Source organism: Boleophthalmus pectinirostris, unplaced genomic scaffold (genome assembly GCF_026225935.1).
Source record: "Boleophthalmus pectinirostris isolate CB_2022bp ecotype Guang Dong unplaced genomic scaffold, ASM2622593v1 HiC_scaffold_6, whole genome shotgun sequence".
Taxonomy (NCBI): domain Eukaryota; kingdom Metazoa; phylum Chordata; class Actinopteri; order Gobiiformes; family Gobiidae; genus Boleophthalmus; species Boleophthalmus pectinirostris.
In genome coordinates this window covers 13,472,913-13,491,770 of record NW_026571447.1, presented here as the reverse complement: position 1 = coordinate 13,491,770, position 18,858 = coordinate 13,472,913, and the positions used below count along the sequence as shown (strand labels likewise).

At 37.2% G+C, this 18,858-nt stretch overlaps 1 protein-coding gene across 1 annotated transcript in view; it reads right to left on the bottom strand.

Moving 5' to 3' along the window:
- The window catches only part of map7d1a (MAP7 domain containing 1a), a 45,996-nt gene that overhangs the window by 25,202 nt on the left and 1,936 nt on the right, over positions 1–18,858 (bottom strand). The window contains 1 exon segment of the mRNA XM_020940335.2: positions 2,803–2,997. Within this exon segment, the coding sequence (XP_020795994.1) occupies positions 2,803–2,997 (195 nt within the window).

The window sequence follows — 18,858 nt, the reverse complement described above, 5'->3', positions numbered from 1 at the left end:
TATTATTATTATTATTATTATTATTATTATTATTATTATTATTATTATTATTAATATTAATATTAATATTATTAATATTAATATTATTATTACATGAAAATGGATAACTCACCGAGAGCATCCCCTGTCCTTACAACTTTGTTCTCAGCAAAGAAATATTTTAGAATAATGTAAATATTTTGTCCATGTGATTGGTTATGTGAAATTAAAATATATATAACTTTTGTTCATGTCTCTTCTTAAAAGGTACACTGTGTATCTTTTCTGGTGGAGGGTCAACAACCTGCTCATCTCCCTGGAGACATTACTATTTTACCCTGATTATTTCACAGTATTGGAATAAACTTGATAATCACAATGGAGACAGGTTAAGGTCAGATCTATGGAGAAGCAAGCCTGCACATGGTATGAATTTTTTTTAAGGTATTTTTGAGCTATAAAACATATGCAACTGAACAAATTCAGCCAAGCTGAACAACATTTAGTATGGAATCTTCCAAGGCAAAGAAATAACATCTCCCTGGAGAAAAACAAATAGCAGACAATCCACTTTAGAAGTTACATAGTGCACCTTTAATCTAGCATGCCCAATGTGTTTGTGTTTTGATGTAGCTGTGAGCCAGCTACTCGCAGTGAACAGTGAACTTTTCCAATAGTGAAACTATTTTGCACCAAGTCCTTGATTCTTGGCAATATGTGGGGGAAATATTGCCAAAAGCAGATAGTCTTTTCCTCCTTTCCAGCAGTGCCATCTTAATTATTGATCTAGCTCTTTAAGTGCTCTTTTATTCATCAGGACTCTCTTGGGCGTACAAAACGCCTGTATTATGACCCTAACGTGAGAGAACTTAAAGGGCCCATATTACACTAGTTTCTGATCTGCTATAATATTGCATCTTATCTCCTCAGAAACATACTTTGTTGTTTTGTTTTGTTTTATTCACACATGTTTAAGACACAAACCCTGCATATTTAGGCTGAAGCCCAATTTATGGTTATGTATCAACTCGTCTGCGTCACGACGTAGAGAGTCTGCGTCACCTTGAACTTGAAGAGTATCTGTAAAAAATGTTTCAGAAGAAGCGCTTCCTGGACCTCCAGAGGATAATACACAGTAGATCAAACTCAGTGGTGCTCTTTGGGAAGGGTATCTGTGTTGACTGGTGTGCACCTCAGAAACGTTGTAACTATGCGTCGAACCGACGCTGACAGCAAGAGAAAGCGATGCAGACAATAAGGGCTGTACATTTCCAGTCAGTACTCTGCTTTCCCACTTCATTTCATATACACGAACGCCATTTTTAAATCCTGGCCTTCTACAGTTGTGGCGATGAATTACTTCACAGTGCACAGACCTTGAAGCAAATCCATAAATAAAAAACGATGGCGACAAGGTGACGTTGGCAGTGTGCGTTGAGTCAATGCAGAACTATAATTCGGCCTGGAATTAATCTCTTGAACAGAAAACATTTTGTTCCACCTTGTGATGTCACAGGAAATGCTCTACTGTGTTTTAAAACTTCATACACTTTGACTAGAATCATTTGGGTGATTTCAGCCCTGAAACTGCAATGATCTAAAGGTAAAAGGTAGCTGTTGACTTTAAAACTACCACTACATGACATCACATTGTGGAAAACAGCATTTTCAGCTGGAGATGTAGACAGATTGATAATAAAGGGTTACTCATGTATGACAAAAGCACAACTCTGGGTATGTGCTTGACGAGGTAACAGCATTATAACATGGCTTAAAGCTCACAGGAGTCCATTTTTGTGTAATGTAGGACCTTTAAAAGGACAAAGACAGGTGGTAATAGTATTTTAGAGGCAAGACTATATTACAACATTTGAACAGACTTGAAGTCACAAGATATATAATCATGGTATATGAACGTACCTGGACAACTGAAGTACATAAAACACAATGTTGAAGTGAGGATTTACTGGCTGAGTTTTGAATATGAAATTGAGAAATCATGAGTTATACTGGCAATACAAGGTCAAAAGCATTTTAGGAAATTCCCTAGGTAAATGTGCTAGTTATACCATTGTTAGATAATTGGGTCTGACTGTGGACAAACATAATAACAGGGCTAGTAGTAGGCCATACTACTACTGTCACAATAACATTTTATTTTTTTTAATGGTGCATTGTGCAACTTTTTTGGTGGATGATCTGTCACCCGCTTGTCTCCATGGACATGTTACTGCTTTGCCTAGAATGTTCCACAGCAGAGATTAAACCTCTTTATCTCAAGGGAGACAACTAAAGGCTACATTACAGGTCTGATCTGTGGAGAGGTTTACACTTTTTGAGCAATAGAAAAAACAGTGATGAATAAATGCTAGATAGATGCGTGAATGAATGATAGAAGTGATTTATTCAACCCTCTTTAGCTCAAATTGTATTATTCTAGTACAGAAAAATAACAAAATATTTCCCACGACAAATACTGAAACTCAAAAAAGATTCTTCCAGCTTTCATATATTGAATGATAAATCAATATAGTATTTATCGTGACAGGCCTTATTATACTACTTTACCATATTTTATTACATATCAAATTATCTTTAAACCTTGAAGCCAACTGCCATGTGGTTCTCAAATTGCAGTTAACGTTCTAATACTGTACACTGATTGGATTTAGCCTCACTTCTGAAAGCATGCACTCACTATTATTCCAATACACAAGCATCATGTTGCCTCAGGAGAGCTACCATTACCAGACCATTCCTTCCATTTCAGATTCCATTAGTGGATTTTCCTTTAAGCATTCCAGATATTGCAAAACCTCTTACCTTTTTTAGATCTTGACGCAGGTGATGAAGGAGACCGAGGAGACTGGGAGATGACATCTGCTTTGGTAGGTGTCTCCAGTCTGGGGTCTTTCATAGTTGGGGTCTCCATCCTGGGGGTGTTTTCTGTGGTGGGGGGGCTGCTTTCCCCTTCAGGGTCCGGTCTGGTCTGGTCCACGGTCAGGGCTTGGACGGGAGCTGGTACGGGGAGCAAACAGAGAAGTACTGAGTAAGAAACTGGAAACAAAGTGGCAAAGCACGGAGGTAACACTCAACCAGTCTGGTGTCATTCCTGTGATGTGTCAGTGAAGAGAGATACAACGTCAGCTTCCTCCAGACTAAGTTTGGAAGATGGGTGGGACGGTTGAGACACAGTTTCCTATTGATTTTGCTGTAATAATCTAATACAGGATTACATAATTTGCCTGAGAGCAGCAATAATTAACCGAAACCAGTCAACCATAAATGAGTTTTCCTTTTGGATGAAGCTAGAGATGGAAGCTAAATTTTTCATTTTTTATCATATCAGTTATGAGCCTTAAATCACCAGAACAAGCTCATATTTTGTTTTGACTGATCTGTTGCCTAAAGAGTTCACTCAAAGCTTCATTTGAACTCCTTGATATAAATAAATAACTGCTCAAAATGGGATCATGTAGCCCTCTTGAAGATTTGTAGTAAAAAAGGGACAGTGTGTTTGTTGTAAGTGAAAATAATTATACATTATTTGGTGAAAAAAATCAAAATCATTCATAAATATTGGCCCAAAAACATCGGCAGAGCTTGATGGACATCGGTTGCTCTGGATTCAAAGCAATTGAAAACAGCATCTGCCATGAACAAAATATACTGACCGATCTCTTGATGAAGACAACATGAAGAAACACTTTCAATGACAAGAATTATGGCTTGTCAAGGTTAAGGCATTATGACAGAAAAAAGGTTTCTACGATTTTACAACTGTCCCACTGATACTGCAAAATTTGCCAAAGATGAATCCTGTTAAACCTATTTTCCTTGTAAAATAAGCATAAATGAACATATAGGCTACAGTTAAATCCACCTGTAAATGCATGCCTGTTACCAGTTGGCTACTGTTAGACCGAGTTATCGACAGTCCCAGCAGATGCAGACCTCCTGGCACACCACAGCACTCAATTCATTATGATTTTCTAGACAGTATGAACAAAATGCAAAATCATCAATCAAATCGCATAAAGTAGCCAGAGATCATTTGGAAGAAACATTGCATCCCCTGCCACATTTGCACATTTGTATTTTGAGACATGGAGTAAAGTAAAAAGAATAACTGGCCTTCTGGTAAGCAGCTCCATGTCAGAATCTATCTGTATTCAGACTTTGACGGACGGACAAAGAAACTTGTGGGTGGTTCATTTAGCTTAGTCCTTTCTTCTCCATTCCCTTGTGGAACCATTTAGAACCGAAATTTCTCTTGCTTTAAAAGGTGCACTGTGTAACTTTTTGGTTGGGGGGTCTGTCACAAAAAAGCTCTGCCTAACATTTATTAAATTACAGGTGGTTTTATAGCTCAAAGAAAAAAAGCAGAAAAGTTACACAATGTATCTTTAAGTGTGAAGATATAAAAACGTGGGCCTACATGCTGTAAATTACCAGGGCTTTTGGCTAAAAACAACATGAGCTGTAGGGAGCCATCACAGCAACAGAGTAGCTGCATGGAAGATTTACTCCACAGACATTGTCCTATTGAAAAGCCTACACAGAGGACCACTGAAGGAAAGCGAGACCAATCTAGTGACACTTCAAAGACCACTGATTATAGCTATCCATGGAGTGTGTAACTGTATGCCAGGCTCCCGAAGTCATAAACAACACCATAGATCCAGGCTATAGTCTTTTCCCAAGCGGTTCTCTCGGCTCAAGTCTAATAAATAAAACCTGCAGACAAAGATCTCTAAGAATAGCTGTCAAAGTGGGTCAGACAAAACTTTTGTCATCAGTAACATGTGGTGGCCTTGTGCTGCGTTAAAGGGTCCATCTTAACCTATTTTCTGATCTGTGTTCAAATGTTGTTTCCTATTCCATGTTGTGATTCCATGTTGTAATACAGGAAGTGCTCCACTGTGTTTTTAAACTCCATACACCTTTACTTGAATCTTTTGGATAATGTCAGCCCTGGAATTGCCAGTCTCTTCTGAACAAAGGGTAAAAGGCAGCTGTAAACTTGAAAACAACTACTACACGACATCGCAAGGTGGAGCAGACAATTTTGAACTTAGGAGATGTAAATAGAATAATAATGCAAGATTGCTCAAACAGTTGTGAAACAAAAGACAACTCCAGGTATGTTTTTGATGAAGTTAACAACATTTTAACATAATTTTGTGTAATGTAGAACTTTTAAGCTAAAAAAAAGTGGAAGTCTATGAAGTATGTTTTGTAGGCAAGACTTTGTGCTTGCACTGTCAAAGCATTGCACTATTAAACAGGCATTCCTCGGGCAGCGATGGACTCCGACAGAGAAGGGGCCATTGTTGTGGTTCATGCATGGCAACGGGAAAGCTGCCAGCACTCTGCAATGACAGCCACAGAGAGATGGAAGGAGAGACAGCGGTGAGATCAACTGAAGCCAGACTGCTGTTACTGGAACAAATCGACGATGAGAAACCACTCCGGAGTTATCATCGATGTTGCAGCTTTACATTAGTCCACTTTAGCATTACTTTCAGTTAGAGATAGGTTGGCCAGTATATTGGTTGTAATATTTGATCTTTTTAAATCTCCAGCATAGGCCGATATTTTGTTTTGGTCAATCTGCTGCCTAAAAAATACACAAAGCTTTATTTTAACACTTTAATACAAAGAGATAACTGCACAAAACATTACTAAACCACTCACTCAAAGGTTGTAGTAAATTTAAATTACATAATACGGGTAAAATAATCAAAATTGGTCCTACATATCAGACCAAAAATATCTGCAGAACTTATCGGCTATCGGTTGTTCTGGATTGTAAACAAATCGATGTCTACTCTGAGTGACCGTCAACAAAAGCAGTACAGTATTTAAGACACCGAATGCTATTACTGCTGAATTTAAGGTTGTTTACCTCAAAGGAAGTATGAAAATTACTAAAAGTCTGTATTGTTCTGGACATCAGTATTGCATGACAAAATTAAGATTGTGAAAATTGTTTTTACTATATCGCGCGGCCCTTTGATTATAGACTTGTGCTTTTCTTGGTCTACAAAAGCTCAGTTAAATGTACTGTATTTTTATTTTATTTAGAAGAAAAGGTCTGAGAACAATCTTAACATTCATCCAGACAGACATGATCTAACAAGTCTAAATTCACTATGTAAAGAGGCCACTCATTAATAGCAGCACATGTCAAATCTGTGTTTTTCACTGTAAAATTAAGTTTCATTAACTGAACTCTACGCCACTCATATTAGTATGTCACTGCAGGCGTTCATTCACAGGTTAAATGTCACTCAACTCTTCTGTCTACATTCATTACTTGGCGAATTCCCCTCTGCTCCCTGAGGGCAAATGAGCCACAGTGAGAAGGTGATTTTACAGTTTACCTTTTGACAGACAGCTATTATGTGTTACAGTCACTTCATATTATGTGACACTTTTATCCACCTGGGAACCGGAGCCTGCCGTGACTGAGGGGGTCCGAGCAGAGAACCACAGAGATGTATGCAGTCGATGATGGAGGGGACAAGAATGGAGTTTCGCGTAGTATGTAGGTGGCAGTGACAGTGAATACCAATGGAACCTGAAGCTCTCTGGGGGCAGGAGGAGCGCACGGGGAGAGGGAGACTGCAGCGCTGTGGGGGGCTGGAACAAGGGCTGATTGATGAAGAGAGGAGACTGGGCCAACAGACTACTGAGAGAACATGCAAGGTCAATGTCAATGGAAAATTTAATGACTGATATTAATGCGCGTTGTCACTGGTGGGTATTGGTGGGCGATTTTAAGTAAATTAATACTTTATTTTTAGCAGTATTTCAAGCTTTTGTTGCATGTACAAAAAACAAACTGCAAACACTAAATTAATATCTTGATAATTTCTTTGATTATCTCCATGAAAATGTATAAAAACTTAAAATTACTATTGTTTGTAAATCGTCTTTGAGTGTCCCAAAAGGTGCTACATAAGTCTGATGTATTATTATTATTTTGTTTTATATTCTCTTTTTTATTTATCTCTATAACAACAATTGCAGTACTATCAACTTTTCAGCATATCTCCAGCTTCTACTGTTGAGACACAGCAATGACTGGAAAGCCTGAGAGAAGTTGGATTCTGGCCAGAGCTGGTTTTGGCTTTAGTCCAAGGTATTTATTGTACATGTGTGTATTCCAATCTATTTTAAAACTGATTAATTGGTGTACGGTGTTATAATGATTGCAAATGTAACTAAAACATAAAATCATGAATTAGCATTGTTGCTTCACTGTAGGTTCCTGAAAGTGTTGTAAAAGGTTTATCATCTGAACTAATGGAGCCCTCTCGCATTGGCTGACATCATAATCACATGACTGCTTCTTCCTGCATATTTACAATGCAGCATCACACTGGAGCCGAACCCTCAGATTCCTGTAGCCAAAAGCCATTAGTCTGCCTCCCTGTTCTGACATCACATCTGCTTTATTCAAATGGGCAATCGATGGACCCCAACTTACTGAGCTTTGCTGGAGTCTGCACTGTGCCGGGACATGGAAAATCACTTTGACATAGAGGTATTACTGGAAAAGGGGAGTTATAACAGCCTGCATATCTCAACTTGGCCCTGTCTAAAAGTACACTAAGAACAACTAAGCCTAAATCTAGAACAAAATAAGACCAGAAATACAGAGTAAATTGAAAAATGGGAAAGAAAACAAACAACATCCTTAGGCCACAATGAATGCTGTGCTAATATAGTACAGTTTATAGGCTTAAAAACTGCGTAGGTGAAATCCAGATTTTTACCTGTGATGCAACAATCTGGGCAAAATGTGAATGGAGCATTTTTCAGTCCTAAGTAGACTTTGGATTAATGAAAGCGTGAATGAAGCAACAGGTGTGAAGGAAAACAACTCCAGGATGTATTTGATGAAGGGACAACAATATTGCATGGTAAAAAGCTATTTAAGCCTTCAAAGGTACATTTCATTTTTCTGGTGGAGGGCCCATCACCTGCTTGTTTCTATGGATATGGCATTGATCTGCCTGGAATTTTCCACAGTATGACATTAAACTGCACTACCTTACATTTATTCAATTTCAGGATGTTTTATAGCTTAAAAATACAAAAAACAAAAACAGGCATTCTGACTGTGTGCGGGGTTGCATCTCCACAGATCTGACCTGTAACTTGGTCTAGTTTGGTCTACAAGTTTTAATGCCATGCTGTGAATTTGTGAAATATTCCAAACAAAGTCATAACATCTCCATGAAGAAAAGCATTTGACACACTACACCAGAAAAGATGTACCTTTAAGTCACAAAATATTGTCATTATTTAAAAAAAAATGGAAAACCCTAATAGTGTGTGGTATTAGATTTCTTGTTATGTGAATATTTTGTCAGCTAATATTGCAATAATATACATGCATATTATTTTAAGTTGAAGCTGCTTGCATATGGTGTACAGCTGAGACACTGTTTAAAAGTGGGTCATCATGGGAGCTTCAGGAATCCATGGCATCCCAATGTGATGATTGGTTTAACATGGCGTCACCACTGTTCAGCTGGTCTCTTCCTGTGTGTCCATGGGGCCTCAAGCTCCAGGTGTTTCTCCATCCCTGGAGCTCCGAGTTTAATGTTAACAAAGGAATGAAGACACACGAAAGGCAACTCCAAAGGTATGGGCAGCGGCAGTCCTTCAGATGAGGCTGCGTGGATGAGCACAGTAGGGGAGGAAAGGACAGCAGGAGAAACAGCGGGTCAGAGATTTCACAGTCAAAGGCAGGTTGGGTCAGACAGAAATATGGCCAACCAAACTGTTTTCGTTTGCTATTTTAGAGGAGTATGACATAAAGTAGAGGCTTAAAACTGGGTCAACAGCTGCTAAATAGACAAGAAAAAGGGCTTAGTAGAAATTATGCGTCAACAAAAGTATCAGAAAAGCTTTAAATGGGTCTGCTGTACTGTTTTTTCTGGAAGGGGTAGGTAATATGCCAAATAAAAAATGGTATTACAATTTTCTAAAGCTGATACCTCAATTTTGATTTGTATCACAATTTAAGCAGTTCGCATCTACTATGTCAGTAAGATGTAACTGAAGCTATCTACTGCTTCTGAGAGTTCAAACTTTACTCTGAACTGTCACTTGCTCAGAGTATAACAGAGCCTGACCAATAGGAAGGGCTCAATCATTATTATTATCAATTATCAATATTAGAGCTATGTGCATTTTCTATAATGCTGCCCTGGAACAGCAATGCAAGTTTGAAGAAACTAGTCAACACACCGACTAGGGATGCACAGATACCAATACTGGTGTCAAATATCTGTGCCAATACTCAAAAATTGGCTAGAATGGGTATTGGTTCCATAATTCTGGTTCAGCCGACATTGTGATTGGGCCTTTAATTGGACATAAGATTTTACTGGCTGATTTAGGCCCTCAAAGTCTCATAATGTTTGAACATTTTCTCATATGAAGCTGGTCTGTAGTTATGTGAAGGATAAATAACAGTTGAATAACACAAGTGGATCACTAATAAGTTAACTGTGTCTTAAGGAAATAATTATAAATAATTTAATTCCTACACTTGCATTGGCTATCAGCAGATACTTAAAGTCAACGTATCGATATCAGACTTGAAAAAGCTGGATCGGTGCTATCATTGTCAACATTGTACACATATAGGATGGCTGATAAGCCAGAACATGGTGCCAAAAATAATGCAATGCTGTTTTGAATACCATACAGCTGAGATGAAAGAGGATAAGTTGCACATAACACAGATGTTTTTCCACCTGATCATGAACCTCGCAGACTTGTGTGAATTATTGAGTCTTGTCCAACTCAGCACATGATTCACTGTGACACAATCTGCAAAGAATGACAGGCGGCCAGCACATTCTTCAGGCTTTGTTTACATATTAACAACCGCGGGTGAGATACTTCTGCTGCAGACACGTAGCTAGAGAGGCAAATAAAGAGCCAGACTGAAGGAGGCCCTAAAACGAGTAGTCAGTATGATTACAGCCATTTGTTTTGAATGCAACATCTGCACTTGTCGAGCCAGTGTAGCAAGCAGAGTAAAAATATAGGGCAAGGCATGGAATATTTATGACTCCCAAGTAAAAACCTTTGTATTCACTGGAAATGTAGAAAAAGAGATGTGGCTGCCGAACTCTAGCACACTTGAAGAGTCTATATTAAGCTTTTTCTGATCTGTTATTTGTTTCCTCTTTAAAAACATACCTGACATTGTGTCTTTCTCTCAAACTAAAAATACTTTGTTCCACCTTGTGGTAATACAGGAAGTGCCCCACTGTGCTTTTAAACTTCACTACCTTCACTAGAATCATTTGGATAATTTCAGCCATGGAATCCCAATCTCTAATGAACTAAAGGTAAAAGGTAGCTGTTAACGTGAAAACTACTGCTTCATCAAAAGGCGGAACAAAGTATTTTGAGCTTTGGAGATGTAGTTAACCTAATAATAAAGGATTACACAAACATGATACAAAACACAACTCCATGTATATTTTTCAGGAGGAAACAACATTCCAACATAGCTTAAAGCTCACAATATTCAAGTTTGCATAATATAGGACCTTTAATGGTCGCAAAGACACAATGCTACATAAAGCTGACAAAAAGGGACTAGTTGAAAAGGATAGGTCTCTTTCACAATGTGACAGAGGCTAATGAACTACCTCATCGCTAGCTTGCACCCCCACCCTGGACCCCATCGCCCCTTCACCAAATTCTGTCCCCATCGTGCGCCAGTGGGGTGATGTAAGGGGGCAAGAGGGGCCCAGACACACAGGAAGCACAGAGTAAACAACAAGTCCTGACTCCATGCCAGACCCGGTCCCATGTGGGTTGGAGTGTTTGTGAAAGAGCAAAGATTTAAAGTGTTTTTAAATAGACCAGAATCATACTACAAATACAAACACAACAGATAATAACCTTGAACTAGAACTGAAATTTTCTGAACTAGGGAGGGTTGATATGTGTTTTTGCAGTCCAATTTGTTTAAATGAGGCAATATGCAAATTCAGCTTTTCTGAGCTTTTAACCATGCTATAACTGTGTTCCCTCATTATCAGGTTGACTCATGCATACTGGAGTACTTTTAATTTTAATTGTCCTGTATCGGCGATTAAGTGCTCAGAAAAGTTCCTCTATACCTGCCACTTTCCATCTTATAATAGCCATTTTTCTACAGTAGAAACAAATGAAGTTTGCATTTTTTAACAGGAAGTCAATAGTCTCATTTCTATTGCTAAAATATTTTTAAGAAATATATTGGTTTCAGGGAACAAAAGGTTAAATAATAATCTATGCAAGTTAATTACTTAAAAAGGCACAATGTGTGTCTTATATTGCACAAAAATAACCACAAGATGTAGGAAATATCATTACACAGTTCTTTTAAAAAAAACAAAGTCTATAGTAGAGATAGATTGGTGTAACAGCTGACAGTTTGTACAAAATTTTAATTAGATCATTTGGGAAAAATCACTTAAATCAGCCCTACATATATATTAAAAAAAATGGCAAAGCTCATCAGCCACTGATTCCTCTGGATTCTAAACAATCGATATGGGCCATGGAAAAATGCATATCTAGTTTGGGGACATTATTTGAGTAAGATTTGAGGCAGGCATATGATTCCCTGTTGATGGATTCAGCATGTGTCCACAGCAGCAGTTATAGCCCCTACAGGACACAGCAGTCGTCCGTGGCATCTCAATTTCCCCCTGAATACTGGAGTCTGTGTGGTCCGCAGTGCCCCATCACCTGGCCCGAGCTCAGGACAATGTCTTCATTTAACTGCACCCACTCTGCCAACCCGCCACACAGTGAGACATAGAGATAGAGATGATATGGGTATTTTCATCGCCGATGCAGATACCAACATTTTTGAATCCCGAGAAACCGATGGCCGATAAGCTCTCTCGATATTTTTGGGCTGATATCTTGGTGCAATTTTGATTATTTTTCCCCAAATTATTTAATTTTAATTTACTACAAACTCACCCAGAGCCATTTTTACCCATAAACCTTTAAGAGAGAGGTTTAGTCATGTTTTGTGCAGCTATGTCTTAGTATTATCAATCAGTCAATCAATCAAACTTTATTTGTATAGCACTTTTCATACATTTGAAATGTAGCACAAAGTGCTAGTACTAAAGTGTTAATATAAAGCCCTATGTGTTTTTAAGGCAACAGACTAACCAAAAGTAAATATAGTCCTGTGCTGGCGATTTAAAGCCAATAGCTGATACACTAAAAAGTCCAAATATCAATATATCGGTCTATTTCTATGGGAAATGGCTATGTCTGAAATAGGAGTGGGTGATATTGACAAAAATGTACATTGAATTGTATCAGGAACATTATTCAAATCATATGTTTTTGGCAATGCATAAAGGTTGTGCTAGTTAAAACATCTTAGCTGTGGTTTATGTAGAAATGTGCAATTAGTTAAAGTTTAATTGAGATTTTGTTATCTGTAATTATCAATGATATGCTTGTGTCTTTTTAATTGAGATATGGTTTTGGAGGCACAGCAGAGTTCAGTGTTGTGCGAGTAAGCCTGTATTATATTTCAGGAAATTGGTTTTGAGAGCTGTTTATTTCTTTTCATCAAGACAATATAAAGTTGAAACCAAAATTGTGATAGTTTTGTCAGACAAAAAGTGAACTCTGGAAATACTGGTTCTGGTTGAATAAGCCTCCAAACTCCAAATGGATATTACAACAATGAAAATAAAGGGCATTATGTTTTCATATAATAGAAAGAACTGAGATTTTGAATATAACGTTCCCTCTCTTGTCAACTGGCTGTATAGTCAAGCTCGTAATGAGACAAAAGAACCTCACTGGTTTCTGAATGCCAAAAGTTGCCATTGTCATTGCCCTTGCCAGTGTTTCCCACAAGTTTATACTAAGACCATGGTGGCACAAGCGATCCACATTTGAATCATTTTATTCAGTGCAATATATGGAAAATACATGAATTTTTGGCTCTGCTGACAAAAACTACTAAACACAGATCAAATATAGTTATTTCTATATGTTTAACACAATACTCCAGACTTAAAGCATCATTAGTTTAACCAATTTTTTGGTCAACATTATTTATAGACTATGGGGGCAAAGGTTAAACATTGGGGCCCTCCGTAGTCTCCTCTATTATTGGGAAACACTGCATTCATAACTGGATGTGTACACGCATGCATTTCTGTTGCTCCTGACAACCCATGCATGATATCCCAATGGGGGCTGGGAAGAGAAGGCATGACATCATCTGCACTGCTATAGAAGCATGTGCATCATATGTTGCGTTCATGGTACAGCAGCTTTTGGCTTTCTGTCAATCTCTCGTGTCCTTTTAGATATTGAATGAATTCCCTTGTGTATTTGGTTTATGAACACACAATATAAATTAGAGATAGGGTTAATATTTTGGTTTGTTTTGGTGGATCTGCTGCTTAAAGAATACACACATTATATTAACACTGTAATACAAAGAGATAGCCGCACAAAATGTGACTCTTAAAAGTATATAGTATAAAAAAAATGGGCTGTGGGTGAGTTTGTAGTACTTATTGGCCATCAGTTTCTGTGTATTCTAAACAACTGGCATCATCATCGGCCATGAAAAAAAATGTATCGATTGATCTCTACTATGGACAATATATAAATGCATGAAAATTGTTATTTCCATGGGTATTTTGTTGGCAAATCTTGCAAAAATAAAACCAACCAAACCATTTCCTGGGGAAAGAATTCAAATGAAACCAACACATCAACAAAGCATTTGAAGGAAAAAAGTTGAAACGTGAAACATTGTATGATTAATAATGTATACATGCTCTTAGCAAAGCACAATACTAAACCTAAATGTATTTTTAAATAACACGATGTAATTTTCATCACAAAATATTTTAATAAGTAAGTAATATTGTTGTAATGTAGAACATGTCCTTTCTGGCTATTATATTATATGTGTAATTTTTTGAAAACCCCATCAAGTACCAGAAAAAATATAAATGGACAGAACAATTAGAACACTGTTACCTAAAATACAAAATTGGTCAACGTACCCAGCCAAGCAGAAAAATACCACTTCACCCTACTGATCACTGATTTACCCTTAAATGATTTCCAAATGTCCTTTTCCACAGCAGCTCAGGGACTAATCAATAAAGCAGGGTAATAGACCAGGACACATTTTATCAGGACAGCCATGTTGACATTTTACTGTAGCTCTGACCATCTGTGCCCTTGAAAGCAAACAACCACGACACCACACCACCACTGTTTGTCGCTCATCATCGTATTTGCATGAAGATTAGCTAAAACCAGTAATCCGTCAAGTCTTTAACATATAATTACCTAGAGTTTTGTAAATCAACACAAAAAATCTTGATTTTAAAAACATTCAAGCTGTATTTGGGGTTTCATAATGGGTAATCTAATCTCCCAGGACTGGTGAAGGATTTGGGAAAAATATCAAATTGTGATGTTTTCTGCCATGCATTGCAATTAACATTTTAAATAATACAATGCTGTTCAAAGTTCAGGTGTTAAATATGTCTGACTGAAAATAAGGCTGAAATATACACTGACAAATGAATCACATTTCAAATATTTGTGCAGATATAAACAGGGTTAACCATTTTTATGCAAAGCTTACCATGTTACACTAAAAATATGGTGGCACACATGATCCATATTTGAATAATTTCATTTAATACAATTTTTGGAGTATACATGCCCATATTGCCTCTATTAATCAAAAACTGATTACAAATTAAATATAGTTACTTCTGTATATTCAACACTGGAAGAATTTACAGTCATTTGTATCATCAGTTTTTGTTCTGCTTCATTTTAAAATATGAGGGTAAAAATTACACTGTGGGGAGGGCCACCGTAGTCTCCTTTAGTAACAGGAAAGACTGTTTATGCATAATAAGATGGAATATATTGTTGTTTGTAGAGGAAATTATGGTACTTCAAAAACTGCAATGTTTGAGATTTGTTATTTTGCATCCATTCAAATTGCATTTTTGATTCAATTGCGATTAATCTTGCAGCCATTAAACAATGTAATGTGTGTGTACAATGTGGGTTGACATAGAAACTACGCTGGTGGCCTTTGCGTGGTCTAATATTAGTTACTGCCTGGTCTGGTGACTGCAGCTTTTGGGTGAGTGTGAACTGCTCAGACTGTCTGGGATATTTTCAGACATGGAACAAACCGGCCGCTCCAAATCACTTCCCTATGTCCTTCCGAAGTGTCCCAGAAGAAGAGGAGCACCAGTGATAAAGTAGGCCAGCACCTGTGGCATAAATTTCCTGTTGTAGACTTTATATATAAATGGACATAGCTAGTGGCTGCAAGTCACTGCGTTCCAAATAGGACGTGAGCATGGAGGTACTTCCTGGCTCCATTGACCCTAGCTCCAATTTACTTTACATTGAAAAATTGTCAACTCTTTCTCTGTAACTTCTACTGATTCTGGTGTTTTTATTTTGCTATTTTGTGAGTAAATACATTCCCACTCTTAAGCTGGAAGTGGCCTCTAAATTTGCACCTGTAATTGCTAGCCTCATGAGCTTCATTTGCCTGGAGCCAAACGCCATGGGAGACATCACTGTCCCATAGTCCACATCTTTATACAGTCTATACTCACAATCTACAGTTAAGAGGTGTACCTGTGAGACCCTGGTTTTACATTGAGGAGTTGTATTGTGGATAAGAATTTTGGGACAGTGGTTGGGCAAAATAACAAGTACAAAAAAGGGTTAGGGTTAGGATTGATTCCATACTGTGAAACTTTCCAGACAAAGCAATAACATCTCGATGGAGAAAGGCATTTGACCAACCCTCCACCAGAAATTACACAATGCACCTTTAAAATTAATGCACTGTAGCAAAAGACTAATAACTACAAGACATGAGTAAAGTACTTATTAAAATGACTAACATCTTTAAATATATAATGTATAGAATAAAACAGAATACAATAGCTACTTCCTGTACAGCACTTCAGACAGAATAGATTGTGAGTGTCAGTTAATGGTGATGCTTTTCCATCTTGAGATGCTAGCTCTGAGCTGTTTGCATTCTCCAGTCATCGGACACACAGTGCTTGCATGGTGAGAATTACACCATCGGGGTGCTAATGTTGGGCCAGTATAATGCACTGTGTGGGAAGTGAATTTAGTCATCCATATTTTGGGTTTCATGTGCAAAAAAATTTACACATAATTTTATCTTTGCACTGTTTTTCTCTTGTATATAGCTAGAGATACATTTGTATCACTATATTTTTCTATATTTTATTTGTACATATGCATATTTATATAATGATGCCTTATTTGACACCAGCCTCTTGCTATTTTTGCTACTTATTTTGAATTTATTATTACCATTTATAGTTTGCTCTTTGTTATTAGATTATATTGTGATGTGTGATCTACTGTGTCCAAATAATTTCGCTTGTGGAACAATAAAGTCTATAAACCTGCAATAGAGCTTCAATTAACCATCAGTATCTAAGCCTGTCACAATAATTACTATATTAATTCATATATGTTGGGACTCAGTATTTATTGTGTACATTACCTTTGCAAAAACAATGATTATATTGGGTATTTTTTTGTTCTAATAGAATACAATTTGAGCTGTCAAAATTTCAATATGTGACTATTATGGCTAATTCCTTGTTCATTCTTTTATTTCTTTGTTGGAGTTCATGCCTTTTGAATGACACTGTATATTTAAAAATAGGTTTAGTTGGATTATCTTTTATTATTGTGGTTGACTCAGTAGGATAAACTAGTATCAATATTATCTTTTATCACAGTATATTTCTGTAACAATACATCAATATCCATGCTTTGTTATTGTGACAGGCCTACCTAATTAACCAAACAGGTCCATATAGTCACACAGAACCAAAACAAAACCAAATGTGCCTCTGTTCTGCACCAGACAAAAACACTGGCACGAGTTCAGACGGACCCTTTGTGAGTCAGATACTCCTGATGTCTTCTGTTCTCAAACTTCACAGTGCTCTTCACCCTGGCTTTAGGAACAATAACTACCAGAGTCATTAAACCCCAGATCAATAACTCAAGAGGAATTAACCTTTGTCTGATCTTTTTAGCAAGACATGCAGTTTGTAAATTAATGTCAGGAGGGGTAAATAGAGATAAGCCTTTCCTGTTTTCATTATGATACACAAACTTTCTAAGCATAGAAATCTGTTTTGCCTGTTGATAACTTCATTTATATAATTATGCCTTATTTGACACCAGTCTCTTGTTATTTTTGCTACTTATTTAGAATTTATTATCACCATTTATATTTTTTCTCTTTGTCATTATAATATCTTGTGATGTTTGAGCTACTGTGTCCAAATAATTTCCCTTGTGGATCAATAAAGTTTATCTAAATTTATTTCTAGTCAAACTTATGCTCATTTCAGACTCCTTCTGCTCCAAGACAATGGAGATGGTGGGGAAGAACATTTGTCACTGAAGAATAATCATGTTTGTTTTTGTGACAGTTAAAACTAGTGTTGCCATTTATTATTTTAAGCAAATAGAACTCCAGTGAAAGCTAAAGCATCTCTTCAGAACTGTTTGCACAATGTCTAAATCACAAATCCAACTATAATCCCAGTGGAAGATCTTGTTTCCCCTGTTTGTGTATTTGGCTTGGTTATATACTGTACTTTTTGGGTGGAGTTTTGCACAAACCAAGCCCAGTTCAATATTTATTTGCAAAATTAGGTTAATTAATTGTCTGAGGTATAAGTAGTCCACAGGTTTAAATTTATGTGCTTTGAGGCTTTTGAGCATCTTGGCCGGTCCAGACAGCTGTTGAATTAAAGAGGTTGTGCATGACCACACAGAGCAAAATGGCAACACATCACTCAATGGAGAGAGCAGGAATAAAAGAAGGATTAAGAGCACTTCACAAAGAATGCCTAAGCGAATTCACAGATCATGGAACTTAATATTAAAATTTGACAATACTAATTCTTTTATTTACTGTTTTATTCCAGATGTCCTTTAACGATCCACTTATATACACTTTTTCATGACTGATGCTGATACTGATTGTTTAGAATCTAGACAAACCGATGGCCAATGAGCTTTTGGGCTGAGCTCTAGAGCTGATTTAGATAATTTTTACCAAACTATCTAATTAAAATTTAGAACAAACTCATTCACAACCTTCTTTTATTATAGACTGTGTAGAGAGCACTCTACTTAATTTTTTTTGAAGTAGCCTCTTTGGATTAAAATGTTCAAACAAAGCTTTATACATATATTTTTCATGCATGGTTGGACCACACAGAATACTGGCCCCTGCTGCAGATTTATGGCTGGTAGTCAATATGCTAAAAACTGCTAATATCAGCTTGATATATACTAGGTCTGTCTCTAATATCCTTCTTGATATTGTTGTTTTGATCGGCAGGGCCTTGGTTATTCTGCAGTATTTCACTCTTGTATTGGTCCCACTGACTAACACAACATAAACAAAGCGTCGCCATGGCACTTTTGGAGAGCATGGAGGAAGTTGTCACTTGTCATGTGGAGGTCAGGTCACACAGTGTAAGTGTCCATCTATTTCAGGAAGAGGACAGTGTGCTCATAAAGCTTTGACAACATCACACCATGGCCATCAAGAAGACCCTTTAACAACCAACACACAAACAACCACTGCATTTCCTCACACAATCTATCACAGTTGGATCAACAAAATGTCAAAATAAAGCCAGTCACCATAATTACTGACTAATCGTTCAGTATATGAAAGTTGGAACAATATATTTTGGGCTCTAAATGTATTGTGTGCACAATTTTTTG